General features: G+C 33.4%; 1 protein-coding gene across 6 annotated transcripts in view; it reads right to left on the bottom strand.

The window, feature by feature from the left end:
- Window positions 1-585: 585 nt before the first annotated feature.
- Ubr3 (ubiquitin protein ligase E3 component n-recognin 3) overlaps window positions 586-26,967 on the bottom strand; it is a 199,132-nt gene continuing 172,750 nt past the window's right edge. For all 6 annotated transcript variants that reach the window (XM_063259240.1, XM_063259242.1, XM_063259241.1 and 3 more), the window contains 7 exons: window positions 26,081-26,205; window positions 21,069-21,176; window positions 20,812-20,937; window positions 8,657-8,836; window positions 4,026-4,235; window positions 3,386-3,525; window positions 586-3,092 (listed from right to left, as the gene is read on the bottom strand). In XM_063259240.1, coding sequence (XP_063115310.1) covers window positions 2,975-3,092; window positions 3,386-3,525; window positions 4,026-4,235; window positions 8,657-8,836; window positions 20,812-20,937; window positions 21,069-21,176; window positions 26,081-26,205 — 1,007 coding nt within the window. In that variant the 3' untranslated portion in view covers window positions 586-2,974. The remainder of the gene's footprint in view (window positions 3,093-3,385; window positions 3,526-4,025; window positions 4,236-8,656; window positions 8,837-20,811; window positions 20,938-21,068; window positions 21,177-26,080; window positions 26,206-26,967) is intronic.

Raw genomic sequence — 26,967 nt, 5'->3', positions numbered from 1 at the left:
TATAAGCTAACAACAGGTACGTGAGAGTCAGTGATACAATTCTGGAGATGGTACAGAGTCTTGTCAATGCTGTTATTACCTCCAAACCTTCAATGCTTTTAATCTGCATTTTTTTCAAAGTTACAGAAATCAGTAATATCAGCATGTACAGAACCAAATGAAAAGTCTGAAATTTAAACAGATTTCTAGTTGACAACTAGCTGGTGAGCTTCAGGGTGAGAACTGTCACTTCAAACCAACTACTTAAAATCAACATTTATCATGAAGCACTTTGTATTTCAACATATATCTGGAACTTTCAGAAATGAGCAGGGACCACAGCAGTATCTAGATCTACACATCTCTCTCTTTCTTCCTATGTCAGAAACACACATCTTAGCAAAGGCTTCACATTGGTTATGAGACCAAGACAAAACTTGCTCTACAAATAAAAGGCAAAAGATAAAGCCAACCTTTCATACTTAATTCACCTTAAGACAACTACTAGTTATGCTATTCTTTGATCTTTTAAGTCATGCTCACTCATATATATTACTGTCAACATCTTTGAAATAAAGAAACACATAAAGCATTAAACAATTTAAGGACCTTTCACAAACCAAATGACAGCAGGTTTTTATTAACATATTTTACAATGTTGATTATTCCTAGTTTATAATTTCTGCTTAATTATAAAGGTTGATTTAGTTTCTACAGTAATGTACTGTATTTAAATGATCATTCATACAAGATATCACACCAGTACATTTTTTTGGAATAATATACACACATCACTCTAACTTGGACCTGTTATTTTTAAAAGTGGGTTTATAAATGGGACTTATAAAAGTTATGGGGAAAAATTAAAGTTCTAGTTTAGCAGCATGCATGTATGTATTCAAGTACGATTTTCAACCAAGTGCTTTTTTTAAAATTTACCGGTGACTAATTCACCAATATCAAAATAAACACTATCAAATACCCAAATTTTAAAGTTAAGGCTAATATTTTCACTTCACATCCATATGCACAACCATAAAACATTCCATTTTAAATATGTAGTAATCAAAGTCTGAATACATTATGCCATGTATATATAGTATCAGAGTTTCAAACTGTAGAATTATTCAAGTTCATGAATCCTGTAACAGTGTTTACTAGAGATGTAAATAAGCATTTTGCTCTTTAACCACACTTGCAAATGGTCTGGTATCCATAATGAGCAATGCAAAAAATATAACAGGCTGAACTTATGATACAATATTTTAAAAAGTAGCATGTGTCAGAAAGGATAGTGATTTAGTCAAACAGAATCAGTCTAGTTTTACAGAAAGTTACCTTAATATTTTGGAAATGTATACAAAAATAGCAAACTATTTCCACATATTTTCTTGTACAGAATACCTAATTTTTTGATGTTCTGTACATATTTGAGTATGTACTGCTCTGTTTTCCCTATTTTAATGCAAACCCATCATTTAATGTTCATTTTCATATTTTGTCATTTCACATAAGAAATTTTGAAACATGGATCTAATGTTATTTCTATGTTTTATCATTAGACATTTCTTATTCTTACATGTAAAAATGTAATTTCATATAGCAAGCCATGGAAGTACAGACTACCAGGAAATAGCTTGATAACACTATAAATGAAATGATTATCAAATTACAGAACCATTTTGGGGGAAAAAAATCTTGGTATCAATATATAACATGCTTTAATCTTTCTTTCCTAATTCTAGAGTGGGTTTGAGCTCAATCATTCTCTTTCTTACTGACTTTAAAACCCTACAAACATAAACTGCTTTTCACAGCAGTTTCTAAGAAGAATGTGGATGCCTGGGTCATTCATGAGGGTCATCACTACTTCTTTTTCCTTCTAGGAAACCAAGCAGAAATAACAGTGATTACACTGCATGAATAAAACAGAGCTGAGCTTCTTGAGCTGGCAGGGAAGTTCTAAAACTTATGGCTCATTTGTAGGGAAGTATGAGCATTTCCAATCCAACCATATAAACAAAAGCTTTGTTAATAATGAAAGGTGGGCATGCACAGACTCAAAATCTGTCACGTGTATAATCTAAAACTTTTTGATTTTATAGTAAAAATCTATGTTACTATCTGTAATAATTCATTCAAATGAAATGGCAAGTTTTGGTAATTTTGATTTTTTCCTTTATTCTTTTTTTTTTTTTTTTTGGTTAAGATCAAACCCAGTGCCTTGTGCATGCTAGGCAAGCACTCTACCACTGAGTTACATCTGCAGCCCCAAAACTTTGACTTTTAAGTATTCCCTAACCACACACATACCCCCCACCATGTACTGTATTATATTAACAGCAGCTATCTACTTATTTTACAGCTATTTTAATTATTTACCTGGGGAAAATATTTATGAAATTCCTGAGAATGAATTAAGTTTTCAGCAAAGCCTTAAACTTTTAACAGATCCTCACAATAAGAAAAAATTTTAAAGTTCTACTATCAGACCAACTTTTACTATACAATATTTCACATAAATCATGTTTTACATTTTTTTCTAATTACATACAGCAAAAACCTCAAATCAAACAAGAATGGCAGAGAAAAAAGATACATTATGTTTAGGCGATGCAAATTAAAATACAGATCGAAAAAACAGTAAAACTTCAAATAAATCACACCCACTCTAAGTGTCAATAAATAGCTGATATGCTCTGTTGGGGGAATCATTTCTGAATGATTTTGTGGACATATTGTGCTTTTTATTAATTGTGCACTTAAAAAAATGACCACTAAAGAATGATTTAACTTATTTGTTAAGTTTTCCAGGTACTTTAAAAAAATTATTATACCATTAATGTGATTACCAAGCACCTAATTTTGAAAAGGCTTCATAATGTATGTTTTTTTTCCTTCAGCAAAAGCATTAATCCCCTAAATTAAGTTAAAGCTTATTGTGATAAAATAAATTCCTAATGAAAATGATGATATGAAATGCTGAGGTGGTAAGTCATAGTCCATTATAATGTGGACCCCATCTTTTATTGATGTGATCAAAAGTATGAGAAATCCACTGTTGTTCAAGAACTTTGTATCTTTCCTTACAAATGTAGAGAGGCTTGCCTCGCCTGGAATAAAAATAGAAAAAAAGTATTAAAGATAACATAATGCAATTAATATTTCATATGCATTTCTTTTTTAAATAAGTCCTTTGTGACAGAAGTATCAGTAATTCGGTTTATTTCATGTTTCTCTAACATGCTGATGAGTTAAATATCTTAAAAACTGGAAATTATTCTAAATTAAAGATCATCATAACTTATTTTTCTTTAAAAATCATGACTATAAGGCCCAAATGGCACACAGGTTTTTATTAATCAAACTTCATTAATACTCTTGGATGAATCTACACAGATCCTACCTAAGATCCCGGTCTTCTTCTCCATGAGCATCCAAATACACGGAACCCCAGAGGCAGAAGCGGTGACCTCGAATAATGATAATCACTGACGCATTGATCAAAAGGAAAATCCCTGTTCCAGCACCACAGTTTTGAGAATGCTAAAAAATTTAAAATGTATCAGTTCATTTCATAATCAAATGGGATTTATGACAAAATCAACCACCTTAACAACTCCTAAATATTTAAAATTTTAAAGTAAGATTTCATCTACTTTAAATTTACAACCCTTTATTATTAATATATTAAACAACTAAAGGCCACTCTTAATTCAACAGCTAGCATTCCCCACAGTACAGATGACTGCTGTTTGATAGCACATTTAAAAAAATACATACTTTTAAGTACTCTTAAAAAATTAAGAGAAAAGAGAATCAGAATTGCATTTAAGAGAGATTTTACTCACTAAAATAATCCTTGGGTTTTTTCTTTTTTTTAAATTCTCTTCTGCTGAATTAAAAAATAAAACACAATCTCTCTATATAGTACTGGTATGTTTAATTCAAATGCTAGTTAAATGTGAAGCTCTGATTTGACAACATACATCAGATTTCCCAGAGACTTGAGTTTTCATGATTTTGTACTACTTTCTCTTGCTTACCAGTACACATTCACAGTAACTTTGTTGTTTGCAGCAAAGTCCTTTGAGGCACACGAAAGTACCACAAACAAGGCAAACAGCCGGGTCTTTAGGAACCTTGGTGCAGACACTACAGGTTTTCCTGTGGTAGTACTGAAAAATGGTATTGTAATTCTCAGGCAACTGTAATAGGTGCGGTAACTTCCATCTTGACTCTTGGATAAGCAAGGCCTAAAATATCCAAAAACAGTGATTAGTCCCTATGTATTTCAGATACTAACACCAAATATTTATCTTTAGAAATGATTTTTCTTTTCTTTTCTGAGACAGGATCCTGCTATGTTTCATAGACTGCCCTCAAATTTACAATCCTCCTGCTTTAGCCTCCAGAGTAGCTGGGACTATGGACATGTACCACCAACCTTAAGGATTTTTTTTCTAAAAGAAGAAAAATCTGCCTCTTATTTTTTTAACATGCCTCTTTTCCACTTTATGTATGATGAAAACAGGACTTCAACAATTACTGCTATTTTCATGCAATTTCAAGTATAACAGATGTAGAACTTCACATTAAACCCTCTATATAAACCTGCTATTATTTGAAAAGAAAAGAAAAAATATTTTTAAACATGCATGGAAACAATCTGGGTATATTTGTCTTTAAATATGCCTCATGCAAAAGCTTTAAATTGTTGTACACCGGTTTACATTTTTGACCCTTCCCAGAAAAACAATTCATCAGCTTTTCCTTTAAGGGAAAGTCATGGTTATCACTCATTATTTCCATTTTAATATTTTAGAGTTTCCTTTTTGGAATATGTAAAATTCATTACACCCCAGGAACCAGAAGATAGAAAATGACTCTGTCACCTCTCATGATTACACCTAAAAACTTGGTTTAAAATTTCTGTTTCTCTGCTATACTGGACTCTTTTGTAGTTTTAGTACCTAAAAATTCTGTGTAATGTCCTCTATCAGAGGATATACTAATAATTCTCCTGAATTAGAATCTAAGTGTCATCTGACCACTATAGGTTCTTCGTACTAGTTGAACAAGTGGGGATGTCTCAGGAACCCCCAAATGCCATTCTTGCCATGTACCAAGCTTGAAAAATATTTTTGCAAAATTATTATAGCTTTATATGAGCAAGACAGAACCAACAACAGAAAGCTCTGCTCTCTCAGAACAAAGTTAAAGGCGTGTCCTTCATCAAACAAACCCAATCATTTGAGGTACTAGACAAAAAAGATGAAAGAATGCAGTCATATATAGCTACAAATTCTCTTGTTTACTGGGCCACGTATCTTTCATTTTCATTTTCTCTTACTATTGAATTCAGGATGACAATGTGTTAACCAAAATTTTCCAGAACATCTAGGATAACAAATCAGAGGTGGAACAGACATCTAGATGCAGGGCACCCCAGTATGTAAATACTGAATGCTACTGCAGGTTGCTTATTTTGAGAAGTCATTAATGCATGTGAACTTCTAAATGGCACAGTTATATGACTTTGGACAGTGGAAGAAGTGGAACTCCCTAAACAAGAAGAATGTATTTGTGCTGGACAGGTAACAATGTAATGGGCCACTAATTTGTTGGTTTCTATCATCCTCTTCTGCTTATATATTAACAACACCATAGGTTCTTTTTGGAAAATAACCTCCTTTCCTGCCCCACACAGTTCTGACAACAAGATCCTGCCTGACCCCAAATAGTGTCCACAATTCAAATTAGGCCCATTCCTGAGAGTTTTTCTCCAATGAATCTGGACACATACTTGGAGGAAAGGAAAGTAGCTGAGGCAGAACCATTCAGTTACAGCACTTCTATGAAAACAGGCTAGAGATCTTTGGTTTCCCTTCCTCCCAACAGAAGCCAGTTAGCTCTTCTTCAGCTTTACAAGTTAACCAGTATCCCCACCAAATCTTGCTTTTTTTGTTGTTTACTTCTGTTTTACTTTCCTTACATTAAATCAGAACTAGATTCTATTGTATCCAACCAACGACCTAACTGATAGAAAAATCCAAAAGTGGTAATTCACAGTGACCCATCAATGGTACTTTGGATTATTCAGCTTGTATCACCATACATCTCTATTCAAATTTTAAATTCCTGGGAAAGAGAATCTGGTTGGCCTAGGGTCAGCATCAGGAACCAAACAGAGTAAAGGAAGGACAGGAATGGAAATGTAGGAGAGATGAGGGTGCACTTAAATAACTGACAAAGATTCTGCATTAGTAAAAACAAATGTGTACTACTCTAAGACAAATGCCTGTCACTCAATTTTACAAAAAGATGAAGTATTTTTAAATGATAGATTCTTATTTTTCATCAATATCCATATTCATAGTCATTCTCCTAAAATGCAGACTTGTTCTTAACTCGTCACTCATACAAAGACGAAAATTTTGTTGGTTCCTCACTCTTCTCCCACTAGGGTTCCACATTATATGCATCTCTTACCTCAAATCATTGTTCCTAGGATTAAAGACATAAAAATATAACTCTAAACTCTAGGTATAATCTATGAGTAAAGAAGTTACTAGATAAGAAAAAGATCTTTATATATAATAAGGTTTAGTGAACTTGAATTCCCCTTGCTTTGGCGAGGGGTTGCTGAGCGTGTCATGCAGCTAAGTGTGTGCTTCACCACTGAGCACCTACTGATCCCCCCTTCCTTTCCTTTAAAAAAAAAAATGTAAGCTGGTGTCTTCTTAAAGATTTCAGTTTTTATTAAAAAAAGAATAAGAGAGAAAGAGAGAAAGAAAGACCAAAGCTGAGACTTTATAGTTTATTACTTAAACAAATCTTTATTATTCATTCCAATGTTTTAAAAATTATTAACACCTCCATCTGACATACTGGTGCTGTATTGTTCCTTTGACTTTTAAAATTAAATTTTTGATTTTCCTGAAACTTGGTTCCCTTTTCATCAGTTCTATTTCTGCCAATGATATCATCCCTCCCATATAATTGTTTTACAAGTATTTATTAGATGACTATCTCTATCAGGCACTTTCTAGGAATCATGGATCTAAAAACAAATACAAAACAATTTTAGGGCTGAAGAAGTAGTTCAGTGGGAGAGAACGTCAATCTCCAATACAGGAAGATAAAATCTCCCCTGTGGAGCTAGCTATATTTAGACAGATTAAAAAAGAATGTGATAAATAGGAACAGGGAGTGTAGCTCAGTGCTAGAATGCAAACTTAACACGTTTAAGGCCATGTGTTTAACTTCAGGAAAGAAGGAAAGGAAGAGAAGGGAGACAAAAAGAAAAAAGTATGATAAATATGGCAAAGACTAGAGAAAGTAACAAAGTATAATTAGGTTTAAATCTGTACAGGAGGATAGGTTATCAGACCAATGTTCACAGCAGAGTTAACAGCCTCAGAAAGTGAGTAACATAACAGAAGAGTAAAAAGATTGCTTTAGGTAAAAATGACAGATAAGAACACAACAGAAGTTTAAAAACGTGTAATATACTTCAGAAACATTCTTTTGTGATTTGAGCAAGTCAACAGCAGAAGAATGGTTTAAAATGTGGATGGAAAGCAAGAGGGTAAAGGTCCTTGACTGTCATGCATGGAGTCACTATCCTCCTCCATAAGTAATGGAACGCCATCCCCGTGTTTAAGTAGGAGCATACTTCCATTAGAACTACAACAGAGCAGTCACTGCTCTCCTGATTATCTGAGTTTAAGATTTTACAGTCATCAGCTTCTGGTCACCAAGACCTATATATTTTTGTGCATTAGTTATTTTGTAACTTACAATCAGAAAAATAGCACCTAACCAATTTCTGTGTTCTATCTCTCCTATTAAAAAGCCAGCAGGGGGCCAGGGATATAGTTCAGTGGCATAAGCACCTGTCTGGCAAGCACAAGGTCCAGATTTGGTATCAATAAATAAATAATTTTTAAAAGCCACCAGTATGAGTGGGCATGGTGGCACACACTGTCACACTGGCTCTTAGAAGGCTGAGGCAGAAGATTTGTTACAAGTTTGAGGCCAACCTGGGTATGTTCAATGCAAAATACAGTCTAAATAAATAAACAAATAAATGCCACCAGAATTAATCTCCCTAAAATACTACTTCATCATATCCTATTTCTCAAAAGCTGTGTTTCTACCTATAGAAGAGATTCTGAGCCACGGCATTCACAGCCACCCACTGCTGCCCCACTCTGCTCCTAGTTCATTCATCTCCAATACAAAACCTTTTGCCAGCCAAGCTTAGCTTGGCTCAACGCATCTACAAGTTAAAGCTGGGATCTTTTAGATCTGCTAGCCCAAATCTCTTATTTTAAAATGTGAGGCAGTTTTCTTTCAAATAAGAATACAAGTTCCTAGCTGACTTTACAATTCTTTTGTATCTTCCAAGGCTAGTATCATGATTATTTAAGGAATTCCATAAAAACATGCTGACCTAAAGCAAACTGTAGAAGTAGCAATACCTTATCTTTGTTAGCTGAAATATTTTTGCTTTATACTCAAGTAAATTTTACATGAGCAAACCATTTTTAATTTAGTCAGTTTAACAAACACTACCAAGAACAAATGACATGAAATTTGAAATTCTTCAATTGTTCTCTTACCTATTAGCATATCTTCACTGTGGTAAATGAGTACTATTCTTTTTACATACCTTTCCTTGTTCTGCATGTCTTTCCGTAAATGATTTTATCTCAAAACACCACTGAGTTATAATATCAAATGCTGGAACTGGCCAATCCAGACAGGAGGCACTGATGAATGGATGTTCTGTTTGGTAAAATGTTGGCAGAAGTCCCAGGCAGCTGGCAAGAATTGAAAATTCTTCTTCTTCCTTTTAGACAGGAAATAGAAAACTCTCACGATACTTCATCAAAAACATTTTCTACTATAGACATTTTCAGTGTCATCCTCATCAATTACTTTGGAAGCAGTAAGAAAACTTTAATGGTCAACTAGAGTGAAATAAAGGGAGGAGGAGGAATGAAAGAAAAAAGATCCCTCCTTTAAATATCCAACTATAACCAAAATATTTTTCTTTGAAATTTAGCTCCTCTGTGTCATAGCAACTGCTTCTTTTCTACTCTTAGTTTTCAGTTTTGGGGGTTTTTTATTTGGTTTTTTTTTGGGGGGGGTAACTAGGAATCAAACTCAGGACCTCACTCTTGCAGGCAGGTGCTTGTGCTGCTGAGCCGTATCCTGGCCCTCTACATTTATTTTTAAAAAAGAGTTGTCATATATGTGATCACTAGTCTTTGTATACAAGCCAGCTATTCTATAAAAACAAAGTTAATTTGGGAAAGATAAAAGTATTTTTAAAAAGGCATAGGCTGCGGATAAATACCAATAATAAAAACATGGAATTCACAAGAGGCAGTAAATAATGTACCTGGACGCTGAATGAGTATAAAACATACTAAGTTTTTTAAAAAGCAGGTAGAGTTGTGGCATATTTTTTTTTTAACTGAAAGATCTAAGAGCCAGACAATCTGAAGTTCCACTCACTAACTAAAAAACAAACAAACAAACAAACAAAAAAACCACAGAGGAATCAGTGATCTAAGGACTTTTATCCTGGAAGTTGATTTTTAAAGAAATCGGTTGGTCTTACCAACAAATGTATTCCCCAATCCTTCTTTATTTAATCAAAGACTATACTGGGTAGGGGTATATAGTCCACTGGATCAGTTCTATAATCTTCCAAATGATAGTTTCCAAGCTGGAAAGCTTTCTCTAACCTTATGTAATGAAATCTCAAATCACCCAGTTCTATTCAGATTAAAATCAATCTTTCTATAACTTTAAATCCTTATATACTTACATTTATGTTTTCTATTAGTAACTAAAAATAAACCGCCCTTCCCTATAAGACTGAGTTCCCTGACAGTAGGAATAGTGTCCTCCCAGTGCTTGTTACATAGTAGGTAGTTAACAAACATTTGCAAACTGAACTAATTTTGCATATTAAGTAAAACTTATAAAATATGCCACAGAAAATAAAATGATATGCAAGCTAAAAAAAAGATGTTAACTTTTAAAACTTCAGAAATAAAGCTATAAATCACTTGTATATAGAAGGCAATTTTTAAAAACTACTTTCCTGAGGCATAATTTGCTACCATAAAATTCACGCATTTTTAGTATAGTTTAATGAATTTTGATGTACACAATAATGCAACCAAAACTACAGTAACATTTTAGACCAATTCCATCACCCAAAAAACTCACTCATGCTCTAGCGCAGTCAATCTTGGTACTTATTCCTGGACCCAAGAACCACTTATCCATTTCTGCCATTTTTGGCTTTCAAAAATTCTTCATATATTTGGCCCCTTTGTTGTATGGTGACTAAATGTGTTTGGAGTTGTTTCTGCATCTTCTAATCTGTCCTACTGATCCTCAGGTCTGTTTTTTTGTTTTTTGGTTTGGTTTGGTTTTGGTTTTTTTGTTTTGTTTTCTGCAAGTACCATGCTGCTTTTAACACAGTGGCTTTGTAGTATAATTTTAAGTCAAGGATTTTGATGTTCCCGTCTGGTCTTTGTTGCCTAGAATTGTTTTTGCTCTTCTAGGTCTCTTCTGGTTCTGGTTCTAAATGAAATTTAGGGATGTTCTTTTTCATTCTGTGAAGTATGCTACAGGTATTTTGATAGAGATTGCATAAAATCTGTATAACAATTTTGGGATTATGGCCATTTTCACTATGTTGGCTTTTCCCAGCCAGGAGCAAGGGATATCTTTCCATTTTCTGGTATCTTGTTTGATCTCCTTTTTCAGAGTGCTGTAATATTCAATGCATAGATCTTTTCTTTCTTTAGTTAGATTGATCCTTCAGTAGTTTATTTTTATTTTTATTTTTTTGATGCTATTGTGAAAGTTGTTATTTCCCTAATTTCACTCTAGGTGCACTCCTTGTTAGTGTACAGGAATGCTATTGATTTTTGAGTGTTTACTTTGTATCCAGCTGTGCTACTGTTTAGTTATTAAACCTGCAAATCTTTTGGTGAGTTTTTGGGGTTTTCTATGTAAAGTATCATGTAATGTGCAAATAATGATAATTTAATTTCTTCCTTTCCTACCCATATTCCATTTATCTATCTATCTAACTGCTCTAATATTTCCTATATTAAATAGGAGTGGACATCTTTGTCTTGTGCCTGATTTTAGAATGAAAGTTTTCAGTTTTGGCCCATTTAATATGACGTTGGCTCTTGGTTTATGATGATAACCTTTACCAGATTGAGATAAAAATCTTCTATTGTAGTATTCCCTTTAATGAATGGTGCTGGAAAAATAGGATTTCTACATGCCAGACACTAAAACTAGACCATGTCGTTCACTATGCAGTAAAATTTAGATGAATCAAAGATGTAAATACTAAAACAAAAACACTAATCTGCTAGAAGAAAGAATAGGTGGAACTCTTAAAGCTACTGGTATACACAACGATTTCATGAACAAAACTCCAATCACGTAGGAAATATGACAAAGAAACAACTGGGACCTCATCCTATTAAAAAGCTTTTTTACAGCAAAAGAGATTACTAATAGAGTGAAAAGATAACCGAGAGTAGGAAAATACTGTAGCCAGTTGTTCTCCAGACAAAGCACTTAATATCTAGAACATAGAAAGAACTGAAAAACTTAGAGCCCCCCAAATTTAAGGACCCAATCCAAAAATGGGCAACTGGGATGAATACACACCTTTCAGAGAAATAAACACAAATGGAAAACAAATATATGAAAAATATTCAAGATCATTGGTCATTTGAGACATGTAAACTTAAACAGTGAGAGTCCATCTCATCTCAGGAAGAATGGCTATTACCAATAAATCAGTAACAAATGCTACAGGGGACATGGAGAAAAAGGACCCCTTCTCCACTGTTGGTGGGAGTGTAGACTGGTGCAACAACTATGGGTATCAGTGAGGAGATTCCTCAAAAACTAGGATTGGAGAACCCATTTGACCCTGCTATTCCCCTTCTAGGTATCTTCCTAAAAGAATTTAAAAAACCATACCACACAATATATGCACATCCATGTTTCCAGCAGTATAGTTTGTAACATGTAAATCTTGGAAACAATCCAAATGCTATCAACTGAGGAATGGATAGAAAAGACGTGGTTTTTTTTTTTAATACAATGGAGCACTACTTGGCCATAAAAAGGACAAACTTGAGACATTTCTAGGTAAATTAGATGCACCTTGAGACCACACTCTTAAATAAATCAGCACATGTGACTATTTAATTGCTTCCCTGGTGTGAGATACTGAAAATGTAAATAAGAAAGTGTATAAAAAGTACTGTGAAATAGAAGAAATTGTTCAAAACAAAGGGTAACTAGGCATGGGGGAGGGGAAGCAAGAAAAAAATATCAGGAGAATAAAATAGAAACAAAACTCTGTAAATAAGGAGGGAGAAAAGAGTTGAAGAGAGGGGATTGGGAAAACAAAAGAGAAATCAAGATACATCATGCACAGGCACAAGATCATTATGTATACCTAAACTGCACCAGTAAGAATTAAAAAATATTCTTCATATAAGTGGAATTATACAGTATATAGCCTTCTGTTTTTGGCATTTTTGAGTAATATTTCGACGTTCATTTATGTCACTGCATATATCAATGTCTTGTTCCTTTTCATTGTTTAATAGCATTTTGCTATACAACTATACCAACTGTATTTGGATGTTTATTTTTTTCTGTCTTGCTAGTATTTATTCATGCATTCATGGATTCTTGGATTGTATTTTACTACTACAAATTGATTGCTGTGAAAATTTATTTAAAATTTTTATGTGGATGAATGTCTCCATTTTATTCAATATTGTGAGAATTTTTTAGCTGAATTAAGTATATATTTAATTTTTTAAAGAAACTGTAATTGTCCAACTGGCCACACAATTTTGCATTCCTACCAGTAAGGAATGAGACTTCTAGTACTCCGCCTCCTCACCAACATTTGATACTGGCACTCATACTAATCTGCACCTCTCTTATGAACACTATGTTGAGCACCCTTTGTCGGTTTCTTGCCATTCATATATATCCTTTCAACAAATATATATATATATATATGGCACCCATTTTGTATTGAATTTTTGCTTTCCTATTAACATGTTAAAAAATTTTTGATATATGTGGAGATAAGTCTCTGCTACATGTAATTATTGAGATATGATTCATATATCAAAAAAATTACCCTTTGAAAATATGTAATTCAGTAAGTTTTAGTGTATTTATAAAATATGGCAGCATTGCTGTAGTCAAATTCCAGACTATTTTCATAGCCCTTATTATAAATTAAATTCTTAATTTCATGTTCTGATTGCTTACTGTTAATGCCCAGAAATATAATTAAGTTTTAAATATATTTATCTTGTATCCTTGTCGAACGTGTTTATTAGCTCTAATAGTACCTAATTTGTGAGCAAAGACTATTTTACCTCTGCCTTTCCAACCTGGATGTTTATTTTTCTTTTCTGTCTTTTAGGGAGCCTTTCAGCTGCTGGAAAGGGTGCTAAGAGCAGACACCCCAGTCATGTTCCTAATCTTGTTTCCTGTCTTTCACAGTTCAGTATGATTGGTGTTAGCTGTAGGTTTTTTACAGATACCCTTTATTACTTTTGGGAAAATTCCTTTAGTCCTGCTTTTGTGAAGGTTGCTTCCTGTTGTTGTTTTTGCCCAGGAAAGGGTGTTGGACTTTCTCAAATGCTTTTTCTTTGAATTCTGAGATCATATATTTTTCCCATTTATTCTATTAATATCCGTATAGGAAATTGATTGATTTTTGTTATGTCAACTGGGTAATTCCTAGAATAAACCATTTGGTCATGCCCGTATTTATTGCAATGCTTGTCACAAGAGCCAAAATATGGAATCAACCTAGGACTCCCGTGATGGTGAATGAATAAAAGTAATTACACACAGAGGAACAGAAATCCTATCATTTGTGATAAATATATGAAGGACATTTTCTAAGTCAAAGAAACCAGTCACAGAAGCACAAATATTGTATAACCCCACCTATATAGAGAATCTCAAAAAAAATCAAACTCAGAAGCAAAGTAGAATGGTGACTGCCAAAGGTTGAGCAGGGCAAATGGGGAGACACTGGTCAAAGTGTGTGAACTTCCAGGTATAAGATGAGTGCTGGACAGCTAATCATAATGTGTATCTTTAACATCATATTGATTACTTGAAATCTGCTCAGACAGTAGATCTTAAATGTTCTCACCAGAAAGAAAAAAAGATAATGTAAGATGATACATAGCCTGTAGTAATTGTTTTACAATGTCTATATATCAAAATATCCTATAAATAATATACAATTTTTATTTGTCAATTATACTTTATAAAAGCTGGATCCATTTAGCTGAGGGATATTATTCTATTACCAATACTACCTATATTAAAGCCTTTTGCTTTTATGTTTACGGATATAGGTAGTTTTCTTGTGATGCTTGGTTTGCTTAAAAGAATAAAACTGGCCTCACCAAATAAGATCAGAAGAGTTTCTTCTTCCTCTATTTTACAGAGTTTGTACAGCCCTGTTAAGATTTCTTAAATGTTTCACGGAATTCACCATGTTATCTTTGTTGATATAAAGTTGCTGACTCCTTTGGAAAGGGTAATGTAAACTAAATAACCAAATCATTTTTTACTCAGTCTAGATGTATTTAGACTATTTGTTGACTCCGTTTTAGTAATTTGTATCTTTCAAAAAATTTGCCTATTTCATCTAAATTACTAAATATAATTCACAGTATTCTCTTACAAGTCTACATGGATGCCTTCTTCTTCATTTCTGATTTTGGTAATTTGTCCTTTCTTTTTTTCCCTATCACCTAGTGAGTTTAGCTCTTAATTAAAAGCCAGTGAGTGGTTTTCTAGGCCTAAGCATAGGCAACTACAAAGACTTTTCCTGACAGGTCTCCCGGTGGGAAACTGCCCTCCTGATACCAAACACTGCACAACCAAAGCACTGCAGTCTCTGAAGGGAACTGCAGTTAAGGTCTCAGGTCACCTTGACTGGTTACACTCTTTCACATGAATGCATTTCTAGCCCCAGCACATTTTGCCTTAATTCTTCATCTGAAGCCTTGGATAACAGTCTCTTCAGGTACCTCTGCTGAGAACACCTTTGAGAAGGCACGAGATAGAAACTCCTTAGATACTTTCTCCCACTCTGACTTAGCAGCCCTGTGCTTTTCAGTATCTGCCCCTCCCCCTTTCACCTCACCCCCAGCAGTCATAAAACTACCAGAGCCTTGCCTTGTAGGCTCCTTATCAGTGAAATGCCCTCCACATGTGCACTGATTCAGCTCACACCTGACAGCAGTGTTTGCTCCTCTCACTTATAGCATCACAGATGATAAAGAATTAATTGCTGGTTTGCTGCTTTAACTGACTACGCTGACCCACAGCAGCTCAATTTTCTTGTGGCTCAGCTGAGCTCTTGTCATCTAGATTTATCTTTTTTATTGATCTTTGCAAAGAACCAGATTTTGGATTCACTCTTCTGTTTCTCCATTCCAACTTCACTGATTTCTCCTCTGGTTACGATTTCCATTTTTTAAAATTTGTGAAGGAAATTAGAATGTATCCAAGATATACCGCTTAGACATAAATGTTTTTGAGCTAAAGCAACACACACTGAGGAGGGTGCCTTTATATCCTGCTTCCACTTTAAGACAGGAGGTGAGTTCCCTTTACTGGAGATAACACTTAACAGCTCATTTGTGGCTTCGGAGGGATCTACAAACAAACCGTGCTTTACTAGTTTACTCCTTTATATTTACCTTCCTACAATTTCCTACTTCTCTAAAAGTCTAAAACTGCTTTCCTTTTTCTTGTCACTTTCCTAAAATTTACTAATCTTTGGTGAGGATATTTTATAAGCCAGAGTTTTCAGCCATGGCTTTGAGTTACTGTCACTGAGGTTTTCCAATGTGATGTTCACTGCACATATTTTAAAACTTGTTTTTCTCTTGCTATTCTGTCTTTTGATACAGGAGTCTGTTCCAACTTACCAGGCTGAGGAGAAATTACATTTCTTCGATGATACTTTCTGTGTCTAATTTGCTCTTACAAGTCTAAATGCTGGAAACTCAGATAAATTGGTTTAACCTTTTTTTTAAATAAAATATAAGCCTTTGAAGTTATAAATCTTTAAGAACTGGCTTAGCTACATCTTTAATTTCTCTATGCTATACTTTCATTTTCAAAGATATTTTGTAACTGCCTTTTGGTTTCTGGTTTTATTTGTAAGTTACTTAAAAATGTATTCTTCACTGCACATTTGGGCATTTTCTATCTTTTCGCTACTAATTTCTAATTTTACTCTGCATGGTTAGAAAACTTGTTTTATGATTCACTTTTTAAAAACTTACTGACACCCATTTTCTTGATGGCACATGTTGTATTCCAGGCGAACATCTCCATGTGTACGTATAAAACTATGAATTCTGCTACTTGTGGAGAAGCAAATTATATCATTATTGACAGTGTCCAGACCTTCTTTATTTCAGTTGCTTCTCTATCTGCTGATTACTGATTGCTAAGTACACTGAAGTTTCCAAATACAACTGTACTATTTCTTTTTTCAAGTCTGTCATCTGTTATTTTGTGCACATATATTTACAACAGATCTTCCTGTTCTCTTGAGAGAGGGCATAGGGCATTTCTTTTCTTTTTCTTTTTTTTTTTTTTTTTTTGTCTTTTTCATTTTTATCGGTACCGGGGATCGAACTCACGACCGCCTGCTTGCAAGGCAGGTGCTTATGCCGCTGAGCTAAACCCCCAGCCCCAGGCATTTATTTTCAAATGTAAGACACAAAAATAACTTGAGAAGATGAGAACTACTAACAGTAAAAAAACAGTATTTTTCCAATCTTTTTTGATGAGAAATCTTACACTAATAAAAATTAACAAAGCTCTACATAATTTGGGGGCAGATTCCCCCATAGGATACTTCATAGGATTACTTGGCCTTTCACATGAAGCCTATGTGAGTCCAGGTGTGGATCATTAAAATGAGGAAACACTCAGGAAAAATTTATGAAAGAAGTTTCACATTTTTCCTCATCATTTAACTTGGACAAAGTATTCAACAATCAGAGATTATTCTAAACAAAAAAACAAAAACAAAAACCCTCATGAGTCACTATATTTTTTCAGATCAAGTAATAATTTGTTTTTCTAATTATTTTCTAAAGAAACATTATATAGCAGAGGGGTCATAGTAAATAAAATGCACCTGATTCTAAAAATGAAAAATGCAAATTAAAACTACACAAAAATGTAGTATATATTTATTTACACAAATGATCTAAAGGCAAAGATCAGTGTGATAATACACTAAGAAGGCCTCTGAATAGAGAAACTCTCATTTATTACTGCTGTTATTATAAACTGGTACAACCTCAAAACTACAAATAAGCCAAGTATGGCATGCACACTTGTAATCTCAGCAGTTGGGAGGGTCAGGTAGAAACTGTTGAGAGTTCAAGGCCAACCTGAACTACGTAGGGAGACCCTGTCTCAAAAAAGAAAATAAAACAAAAACTACAAATAGATGTAACTACTGACACAGAAAATCACTTCTAACTGAATACATGTAAATAATAAAGTATCAGAAATAACTCAAATGTTTACTAACAGAGTACTGGTTAAATATATCTTAGTATATTATATATTGAAATATACTGAACTTCTAGTTAGGAAGGTCTTCATATTAAATATGAAATGATTTCTAAGAATGAGGGAAAAATGTAACAGTAGAACAGAGAATATAAAAAGGGCTAAAAGAAAAAAAGATCCCTTACCTACATGTATTTGTTTGTATACATAGTGTCTCTGGAATAATACAGAGGAAACGGACACCAATTCAATGGCTAGGGAAATAGGTCAAAGGAGATTTTTTTCACAGAGTATCTTTTGGTATTTTTTGAATTTTGAAAAACATGAATCCATCATTCAAAACGAACTTTTTATTTTCCATAAATTCAGTCGTAATATATCTACAATATTTAAAAACCAAGAGCCATAAAAAGATAATTATTAAACAAAATCTCTCCACCAATTTTGTTCTTCTATCCAAATTTCAAGCTCACTGCCCTAACTCCTAAGAATTGGCCAAAACTAATGTATCTTATACAGTTTATTATATGCATCTTATACATAAAACAGTAAATACTAATATGATTATTTTTCCTCTATCTGTACATAATTTAACTACATTTTTTCCTTTATTTAATACATTTTGACTTTTTTATATCAACATACAGAAAACTTCCTACCTTTTCTGCAGAGTATTCCATTGTGTGAATAAACCAGAGTTGATTTAACCCATTTTTCACTGATGAGCATTTGATATTTTCATTTTTTGATACCCCACTATGTACATTCATCTACCAGTAAATCAAACATCATATTATTATACTGTAAAAAACTATCTTTAGTACACTACTAAGGGTATACTGAGATCAAAGGGAATACAAATGCAGTATTGTAGTAGTTTGTAATAGAAAATGACCTGTATTTCTCAAAAAGTGTTCTGCAAGCAATAGCATAGCCCATATATGGTACACATTCAGAATCTGGACTAAATACATCTGCTCAACTTAGTAGCTGTGAATCTTGAGTAAGACTCTATTTTTCTGTGCCTGCTTCCTTGACTGTAGAATTAAGATAACATAGTTGTAGTTGCTATAAAGTTTAAATTAAATACAAAGCTGAATGAATAGATTTGCAATTAAAATCAAAAAGAACAAAAGAAAATATTTTAGATAGCTGTAAGATATGGATGGATGAAACAAAATGTTGTAAATGAAAATGACATATAAAAGAAACTGTCAAATTAACAGTTTAAGTATGTATAACAAAGCATCCACTCATCCTTTAATACAAACAAAAGGCTAAACTGAATAAAGCATTAACAGCAAGTGAACGCACACGTACGCATGCATGTATACAGTAAGATTATACACAACAGGAATCTAAAGAGCTAGACAACAAACTCCCATCAGAAGCCCTACTTTTTTTGCTTTAGTTGAGTAGATCCTCTTAAATGATCCAACTAGGCCCTCAATTTGAATATATAAAAATAGTTCATCCAGATCCTGACTGCTCTATCTCTGAAATCTTAAATCATTTCCTGTCCTCTTCTATTCCTAGTATGTCCTTTTTCCAAATGGTCTTTCTGTAGCCAGTCTCTCTATTCCTCACTCCTGCAATCTTAGACTATAATGAAGTTACATCTTGAAATAAAATGTGAATCACAATTTTGTCCAAACTCTTTCAGTGGTCCTAACTCCCTCACGTTTAAACACAGACCCACTGAATTTAATTTTAATCTCTCTTTAATTGTCCCTCTGTCTGACACTATTTTCATGCACCCAATTCAGTGCACTGCCTCCTCGGCACTCCAGAGCAACACCCAGCTCATGAGCTTCTGCCTCAGCATACTTTCCAATTTATAGGAACAAAGCACACTCTAACAAAAATAAGCAACAAGCAAGAATAAAAAGAACTACCAATGCTCTTTAAATGGTAAGAAAGTAAAGATAATAAAGAAAAAAGTTTATTTTGATTTAGTAATCTTCATGCTTTAAGGATACATATCTGCCTGAAGAAAATACACTTTTTGAAAGTTAAAATTTTTAAAAACTGAAAGAAAATATCTAACAGATGAGTATTTGTTCAGTATCTTAAAAGTCTAAAGAGAATGTTTTGGTGACAAATACAGAGATTAAGTACTTGATAAAACCAAAGAATTCAACTATGTAAGATAATGGTTGATAGGTTAGGACAAAAGGAATAAAATTTTAATTCTGATATGCCTCAGGCTTCAAACCGTTAAGTATGGTAAATGTCATAATTCTTACATCTAATTCCCTAGAATGGATACAACGTCAGACTCATATTCCAAAAAGGCTGCTTATCTTCTGGTTTCCTACCATGTTACTTTCTTGCTTACTCACAGTTCTGTGAAACAGATTAAACCAGTAATCATACATTCATTCATCCAAATTTTAACACAATTAGTTATATACCAAATATTTTACTGCTATTTAAAACAAACAAACAAACAAACATACTGCCACACCTTCAACAATCAGTTTTCTAAATAACAAAATATTTAAAAAGACATTAAGATGCTCAGCGTCTCAAACCACCGGAGGATGCACAGGAAGTCCCCAGCGGCCTAACTGGGCCACGCTCAGCAACCTCCAAGTGGCTAACAGAGGCCTAAATTCAGTTCCAGGAACCAAACATGCACCAGTTCAATCCCAACGCACACGGGGAAATTTTGGAAAGTCCACATCGATCCCAGCTGTAAGACCACGCCCAGCATCCCAGATCACGCCCAGGGCCCCGAGGGCTTACCTGGGCCACGCCCAGCAACCAGCAAGCAGCTAGCAGTTGCCTAATGTCTGCCCAGGGAGTCAAAAATGGGCCAAGTGATTCCCTGCGCATGGGGGAAGCTTTAAACGACTTAAAAGTGAACGATATTAGTAATAATAACATCATTATACTGAATATTATGAACCTATTCAAGTATTAGTCAAGAATTATCACTGATTTAATCGAAAACTGCTCAATATTCAACACTGGTAATACTGCCATAAAAATGGGTGAATATCAACCATCACAAAACAGTAAATGTTCTAAGTACTTATTGCTTTGAGGTAGATTAACCTGACAGTTACATGTATCAACATAAGTATTATACAATGTATTAATAATTTTAAAAATTAGCTTATTGTAAAAATAAGGCTTCCTACTTTGTACCCCAAATTATACCTGGCAACTAGGTAAATCTTCCCCAAAAAGGTGGTGCTGAAGAAGGCTGGTGATTCTAAGGAAAGGTAAGCAGAAGTCTTGTAAGTATTTTTCCATGGATTCAGGCGACCAAGCAATAGGACTAACCTACAGTTAAAAAAGAAAATTTGAATGGTTCACTGTATAATAGATGTAGCTTTAAAATTACACTCATAATGACAATAAAAATCTTTATTTTTGCTCAAAAATCATTTCATCTGATCTTAGTAAAAGCATACCATTGAACATTCTTGAGTCCCTTCTTCATGGTATAATTTTCCTTTAGATAGTTCACTTATGACAAAGCTCAATAACGCTTCGTAAGTCTTTTCAGCATCACATGTATTCTGGAAAAAATTTAGAATATTAGTCAGATGGAACATTGAAAATTATAGTACAGTTTACACTGGATATATAATAATTTTATATGAGTAAATGGCTAATATATTATTTTAATATATATCAGTCTGAATTCTTGGAAATCTTAGTAAAAATATATGACTCTGGATTCACAATGAAATTGTGCAGGCAGTCAACACTAGTACATAGGTCTTTAAAAACACCATATAAACTACAGAATGTATAAGCAAATGAATATATATAAATCATGCCTTTAATTCAACCTAAGGAAATACTTTTTAAAAAGCCCTATGCACAAAACATTCATTATAACATGATAATCACAAAAAAATTTGAAAAGATTAACAAAAATGAGGCTGCACCTAAATTACAGAATATGGACTTACCAGAATATTTTTCGTAGGCAGTGAATACAACAAATTGAACTATACAGAAAATTTACTATGTGACCTAAAAAAGTATATATGTATTTTTACAGGAGTGCAAATTACATATGTATATAACAAAAGAAAATCTATTTGGATCACAAATGTGGGTTTTTTCGGTTTTGGGGAATTTTTGGAATTAAATATCAAACTCACAACCTCACACTTGAAGAGAGGTGCTTGTACCACTGAGCTAAATCTATGGCCCTCTCAAATGTTTTTTACTTGGTAACTTTCTTCAACTTCCTTGAAAGAGGATTGTTAAAACAATTTATTATAAAAACAAAATAGGACAATATATATATTATAGAATATACAGATAATTACATTAAATTATGGTCTGAAACACAAGCTTAGTGACTATTTCCATTTATTTCAATAAAATCTTTACACATAAAGAAATTCACCTCTTTTGATATTCACCGAAATACCAGAGTATAATATGTAAATTATAAAAAATGGAATAAAGTGATAATTTTGCTGTCATTTACTAAATTTATTAACTATATATATATATATATATATATATATATATATATATATATATTTTTTTTTTTTTTTTTTTTTTTTTTTTTTTTTTTTTGAGACAGGATCTTGCCTTGTAGTTCAGGCTGACCTTGCCCTCACTATGTAGCCCAGGTTAGCCTTGAACTTAATGGTGATACTCTTGCCTCAGCTCCAACTGCAGGAATTACAAGCATATGCCACCTTGCCCAGTTTAACTTATAATATATATATATGAAAGAATCAAGAATCATGGAATATGAGTTTATCCTAAACTTTTATGACACTGATAATCTAGACCACAGAATTTGCTATCTGATGATACTTGACAATCCAGTTCCTCGTTGTTTCATCATGTTGTTGTATTCTTTTTAATGTGACTGTAAATTCCCAAATGTAAGAAACTAGGCTATCTTCCATGTATTCCTCTTCATAACAAAAATCTGAGCAATAAAAGCCTGCGAGCTAAAAACATTGAAGCTTTGACTTTGACTTGCTTGGTATGTTCTTTTTGATAAATCACTATTTGTATAATTTAAGCTACTCCTCTGCTTTCTGCTATATTCACACAGCAGTGGTACTGTGCCCTCACTCTAATCTACAAAAATGTCCCTGACCATTGCTACTGCTCTCCTTAAACTATGTAACTCAGTTCATTCTTGTCTACTTAATAGACAGGACGATCAACTTGCTAAATATGAAGAACTATAAGTTACACACAGTGGAAAAGAATACCCTGGACAAGAAGATAAACAGCAACACAGCCAGGCATGGTGGCACACACCTGTAACCCCAGTACTCGGGAGTCTGTGCTGGGAGGATGGATCCCTATAAGTCTGAAGGCAGCCTAGGCTACAAAGTGAATTCAAGGCCAACCTGAAATGTATAGTGAAATCCTGTCTCAAAAAAGACAAAAACAAAATAAAACTTTAAAACCCAGTAACATACCATATCTTTAAAACCTTGGTTTAATCATACTACTAAAGTAAGCAAAATTCAGTTAAACTCAAAATGTTAAAAAAAAAGAGAAAATATAAGCATGTATTTAGCACCTATTAATCAATGATACATATTTAAGACTCTAAATATACAATCTAGTCTGAAAGCGTACTAAATTTAGGATATTCAGGGCTAGGGATGTAGCTCAGTGGCACAGTGCATGCCTGGCAAGTAGCAAGGTACTAAGTTTGAGATACATTATATATAAAATAAACATAAGATATTCTTTTGAGTTAAATATTTATAGACTATAGCAACAGAAAAGTATTTCAAAAAAATAGGACTTTGTGTTCAGATCACCTATATAAGTTACTGAGTGATAATTAGCTTTTAATCCATTATCAAATATATTTTAAGCATTTACTACACACATGACAAATCCTATATCAAATCAGAAAGTCAAATATAGAGTTATGATCCTTGGTTTTGAGAATTCTTGGGGGGTGGGGGTGACTTCACACATAGAACTCTTAAGAGACCATATGTTACATAGCAGTTTATGGATAAATGAAAGAGTAGGCTCATGAAGCCTAAGACAAAATGACATGGAATATGGATAAAAGATCTAGAATCAAAATTAAAAACTCCTAAGGAAAGGTAACACAAGTAACTGCGTTAAATGAACAAAAAGATTGAGAATTGAGGTTAGAGGGTTTATGTTCAATAGAATGTTTTGTCTAAATTGTAGTACTTATTGGTCTGCATGTCCACCAGCAAGAAAATGGACAAAGCAAATGCATTTATACACAATGGAATACTACTCTGCCATAAAGAAGGATAAACTTGAGTCATTTGTAGAAAATGATTGTACCTGAGACCATAATGCTAAATTAAATAAATCAGACACACAAGCTTACAAGTAGAAAACAAGTACTTTAGTTGAAAACGTAAAGAACTAAACAAAGAAAATGAAAGGAAAAAGAAATGAATTGTGTAGAGATCTAAACACTTATAGAAGATACAATGATACATTTCATTAATTATAAATACACTCGTGGATATTATTTATTGTTATGTTTCTAAATGTAGAAAAAGCTAATAACATGCTAAACCAATCACTGTAATTTTTTGTTTGCATTCACTAAAGTAATTTTATAGCTATTTATAATATAATTATGATAAAAACAGCTCACAGTAGTCTATTAAGTATTTTTAGAAGCAGCTACCAATTTTGAATGAGAAAAGCCAACATAAAGATTACCTAAATTAAATTACAACATATTCCTTCCATCACAGACTCACAGTTGTTTAAATCTATCATTCAATTCTCATTTTGGCAAATTCTTAAGTGAACATATTTAGATTCAAATTATATCAGCAAGTCTTAAGTGTGTAATTTTTCATGATCAGACTGTATGAAGAAAACATTTAAACAATGATATGATAAAAATCTGATATACATAATTAGAATTTTATTTGAATATTAATATTACAAATATCAGATTAGATAAGTCAGAAAAAATAAAGATAACTAAAGAAGGCAAAATCATCCAACAATTAGCTAAGAACAAGGGAAAAAGTATTGAAGACGGTTCTTTTTGCTTTGATACAAGTAAATATCATTTTAACGAAAACCCTTTACATAAGTTTTACAGACTCTGAACAAACATCAAAAGATCTAATTTACACGATACGTATTATTTTTCCTACAATCTTACCAAAAAATACCTCAGTAATTTTTTTATCAACCCTAACCCAAACCAGCTACACCAGTCATTTCTTTGATCCCAGAGTATTTCATCTGTACCCATCATTAAAAATATTTAACTAAATTGGCACGATTTTTCTAAATTGTTTATATAAAGAAACGTCCTTCGAATTTGCTAAGAATTTACAAATGTACACAGCAGTGATCAGAATATATGGTTAATGTTTACATTTTTAAAAAAACATTAGTCAAATAATACATTGGCATTAACTCCCTCAAAATGCTCCCCTTCGCTTGAAATGTATTTATCCCATCATTCTTGCTACTTTCTGAAAGCTGTTCTCAAAGCTGTTTCATGAGTGTCTTTTTGAAATGAGATAAAAACATATAATATTGCTGGTGCAAGTGCCACTCAACAGAAAGGCAGGCTCACTGAAGTATCTGGGTGTGTCTGCATTTACTTTATTTATTGGACCTGGCACAGTGTGACTCATGGCTCTTCCACACAGTCAAAATGACCATAAAAGGTAAACACTGAATCCATTCAGGGCAATTGAGGCAGCTGCTGACAGCACAATTAAAGATATTCAAGAATGAGGACTTGCAGACTGCCTCAGAAAGACAGTGGCAAGAAAAATAGAGTAAGGATGTTCGGGGGAAGGGAGGATATTAAGGGGAATTAATGGCAATCTGTCACTGCCATATGTAGTAAATATTTTTAATAATTTAAACATTCATTGAATTATTCAGTAATATTGTGTATGGGTGTCTGTCTGCTTATGTGTATTCTAATATGAAAAAGGATCACTTAAGAGGGGCAGAATTAAGAAACAGCTAGAATTTTTAAATGTACAGCTGGTGAGAGCTTAGTGTTACAGTGTCTGTCCAGCATGCACAAGGCCCTGGGTTCAATCCCCAGTAAGCACCCCCCGCCAAAACGTCACAAATCACAAAGCCACCTTTGGGTGGTGATTGGGGTTACAGAAAAAAGAAAAAAAATGACTGATAACTAGACATCTTATCACTATGTTCACTGAAATGGCCTAATTTTTATAACTTCTTAAAAGTATAAGGCTCACAGTGAAAGCAAATTGCCCAAACCTAGAGATAAATGTCAAATATTTAGAGACAGATACAGAAGGCCTGATTGTGCAAGGAAACATGTCTAGGTTTTTTGTTTTTAGCTTGAAGGTACTCAATTTCCAATTAAGATATCATTAACTCATTTTATACTGTAAATATCTCATTCATTAATATCCTCAATTTAAATGAGTTCCCCAAACCACAAAACAACAAACTCAAAAAAGAGACTAACCTTTCTGAGAGCTCCCATGTGTTTCCAGGCTGACCTGTCTTCCTCACTGCATTTCACTGAAAGTGCTGCAAGCGCCTGTGTGTAGAGCAGGGTGAAGAGCACCTTCACAATGCAGGTAAAGTGTTCTACAAGAGAAAGGGAACACTGCTATTTCCTTGGAATACAGATATAATGTACACAAGTAATTTCTGTCTTTCTTTGCACGTGTAATTTGTTTTTTTCAACACTTAAACAGTTATTAAACTGAAACTAAAATGTTCTATTTGTTCACCAATAGAGCTGAAATTATGAAAGCAAAATTCTTCTTTACATCAACAGATTGGCAATTAGAAGCCCTTATTAGAGTGAAAAGTTTGCTGTATTTTTAAAAGCTGGAGAATTGAAGCCACAAAACCGTGGCAAATCCCCTCACTGATTGGATGTCAACAATGTTTGGGAGTTTGTGTTTAACCAACACATCATTGACCTCTATTATGAGGGAGATCTTATCAAAACTTATAAAACATGATATAAGTTTAAAGAAGAAGAAACCCTAATATTTAGATAACTGAGGCTCAGAATTCAATGAAAACTACAATACAAAATAGTAATAAAGTGGCTGGCATCTTCTGAAGCATATTAAGTACTTAATAAACGATAGCTTAATGACCATAGTTAACATTTATATTCACTTGATAACTTAAAAATTTTCTCAAATGTCTCAAGCCTCAAAACAGTCTCAATTAGACAACCGAGTTTCAGAAAGCTAATAAGCTCTCAGGATTCTAAACTTCATATAGGGCCAGGGATACAGCTCAGTGGCACAGCACCTGCCTGGCAAGCACGAGGTCCTGAGGAATTCAATTCCCAGTACCAAAAAAATAGATATGTAAAAAAATAAAAACTTC

This window comes from Cavia porcellus, unplaced genomic scaffold (assembly GCF_034190915.1).
Source record: "Cavia porcellus strain 051 isolate PalLab524CR breed Dunkin Hartley unplaced genomic scaffold, mCavPor4.1 scaffold_12, whole genome shotgun sequence".
Taxonomy (NCBI): domain Eukaryota; kingdom Metazoa; phylum Chordata; class Mammalia; order Rodentia; family Caviidae; genus Cavia; species Cavia porcellus.
Note: the sequence above shows the minus strand (reverse complement) of the source record. Positions and strands in the feature narration are given on the sequence as shown.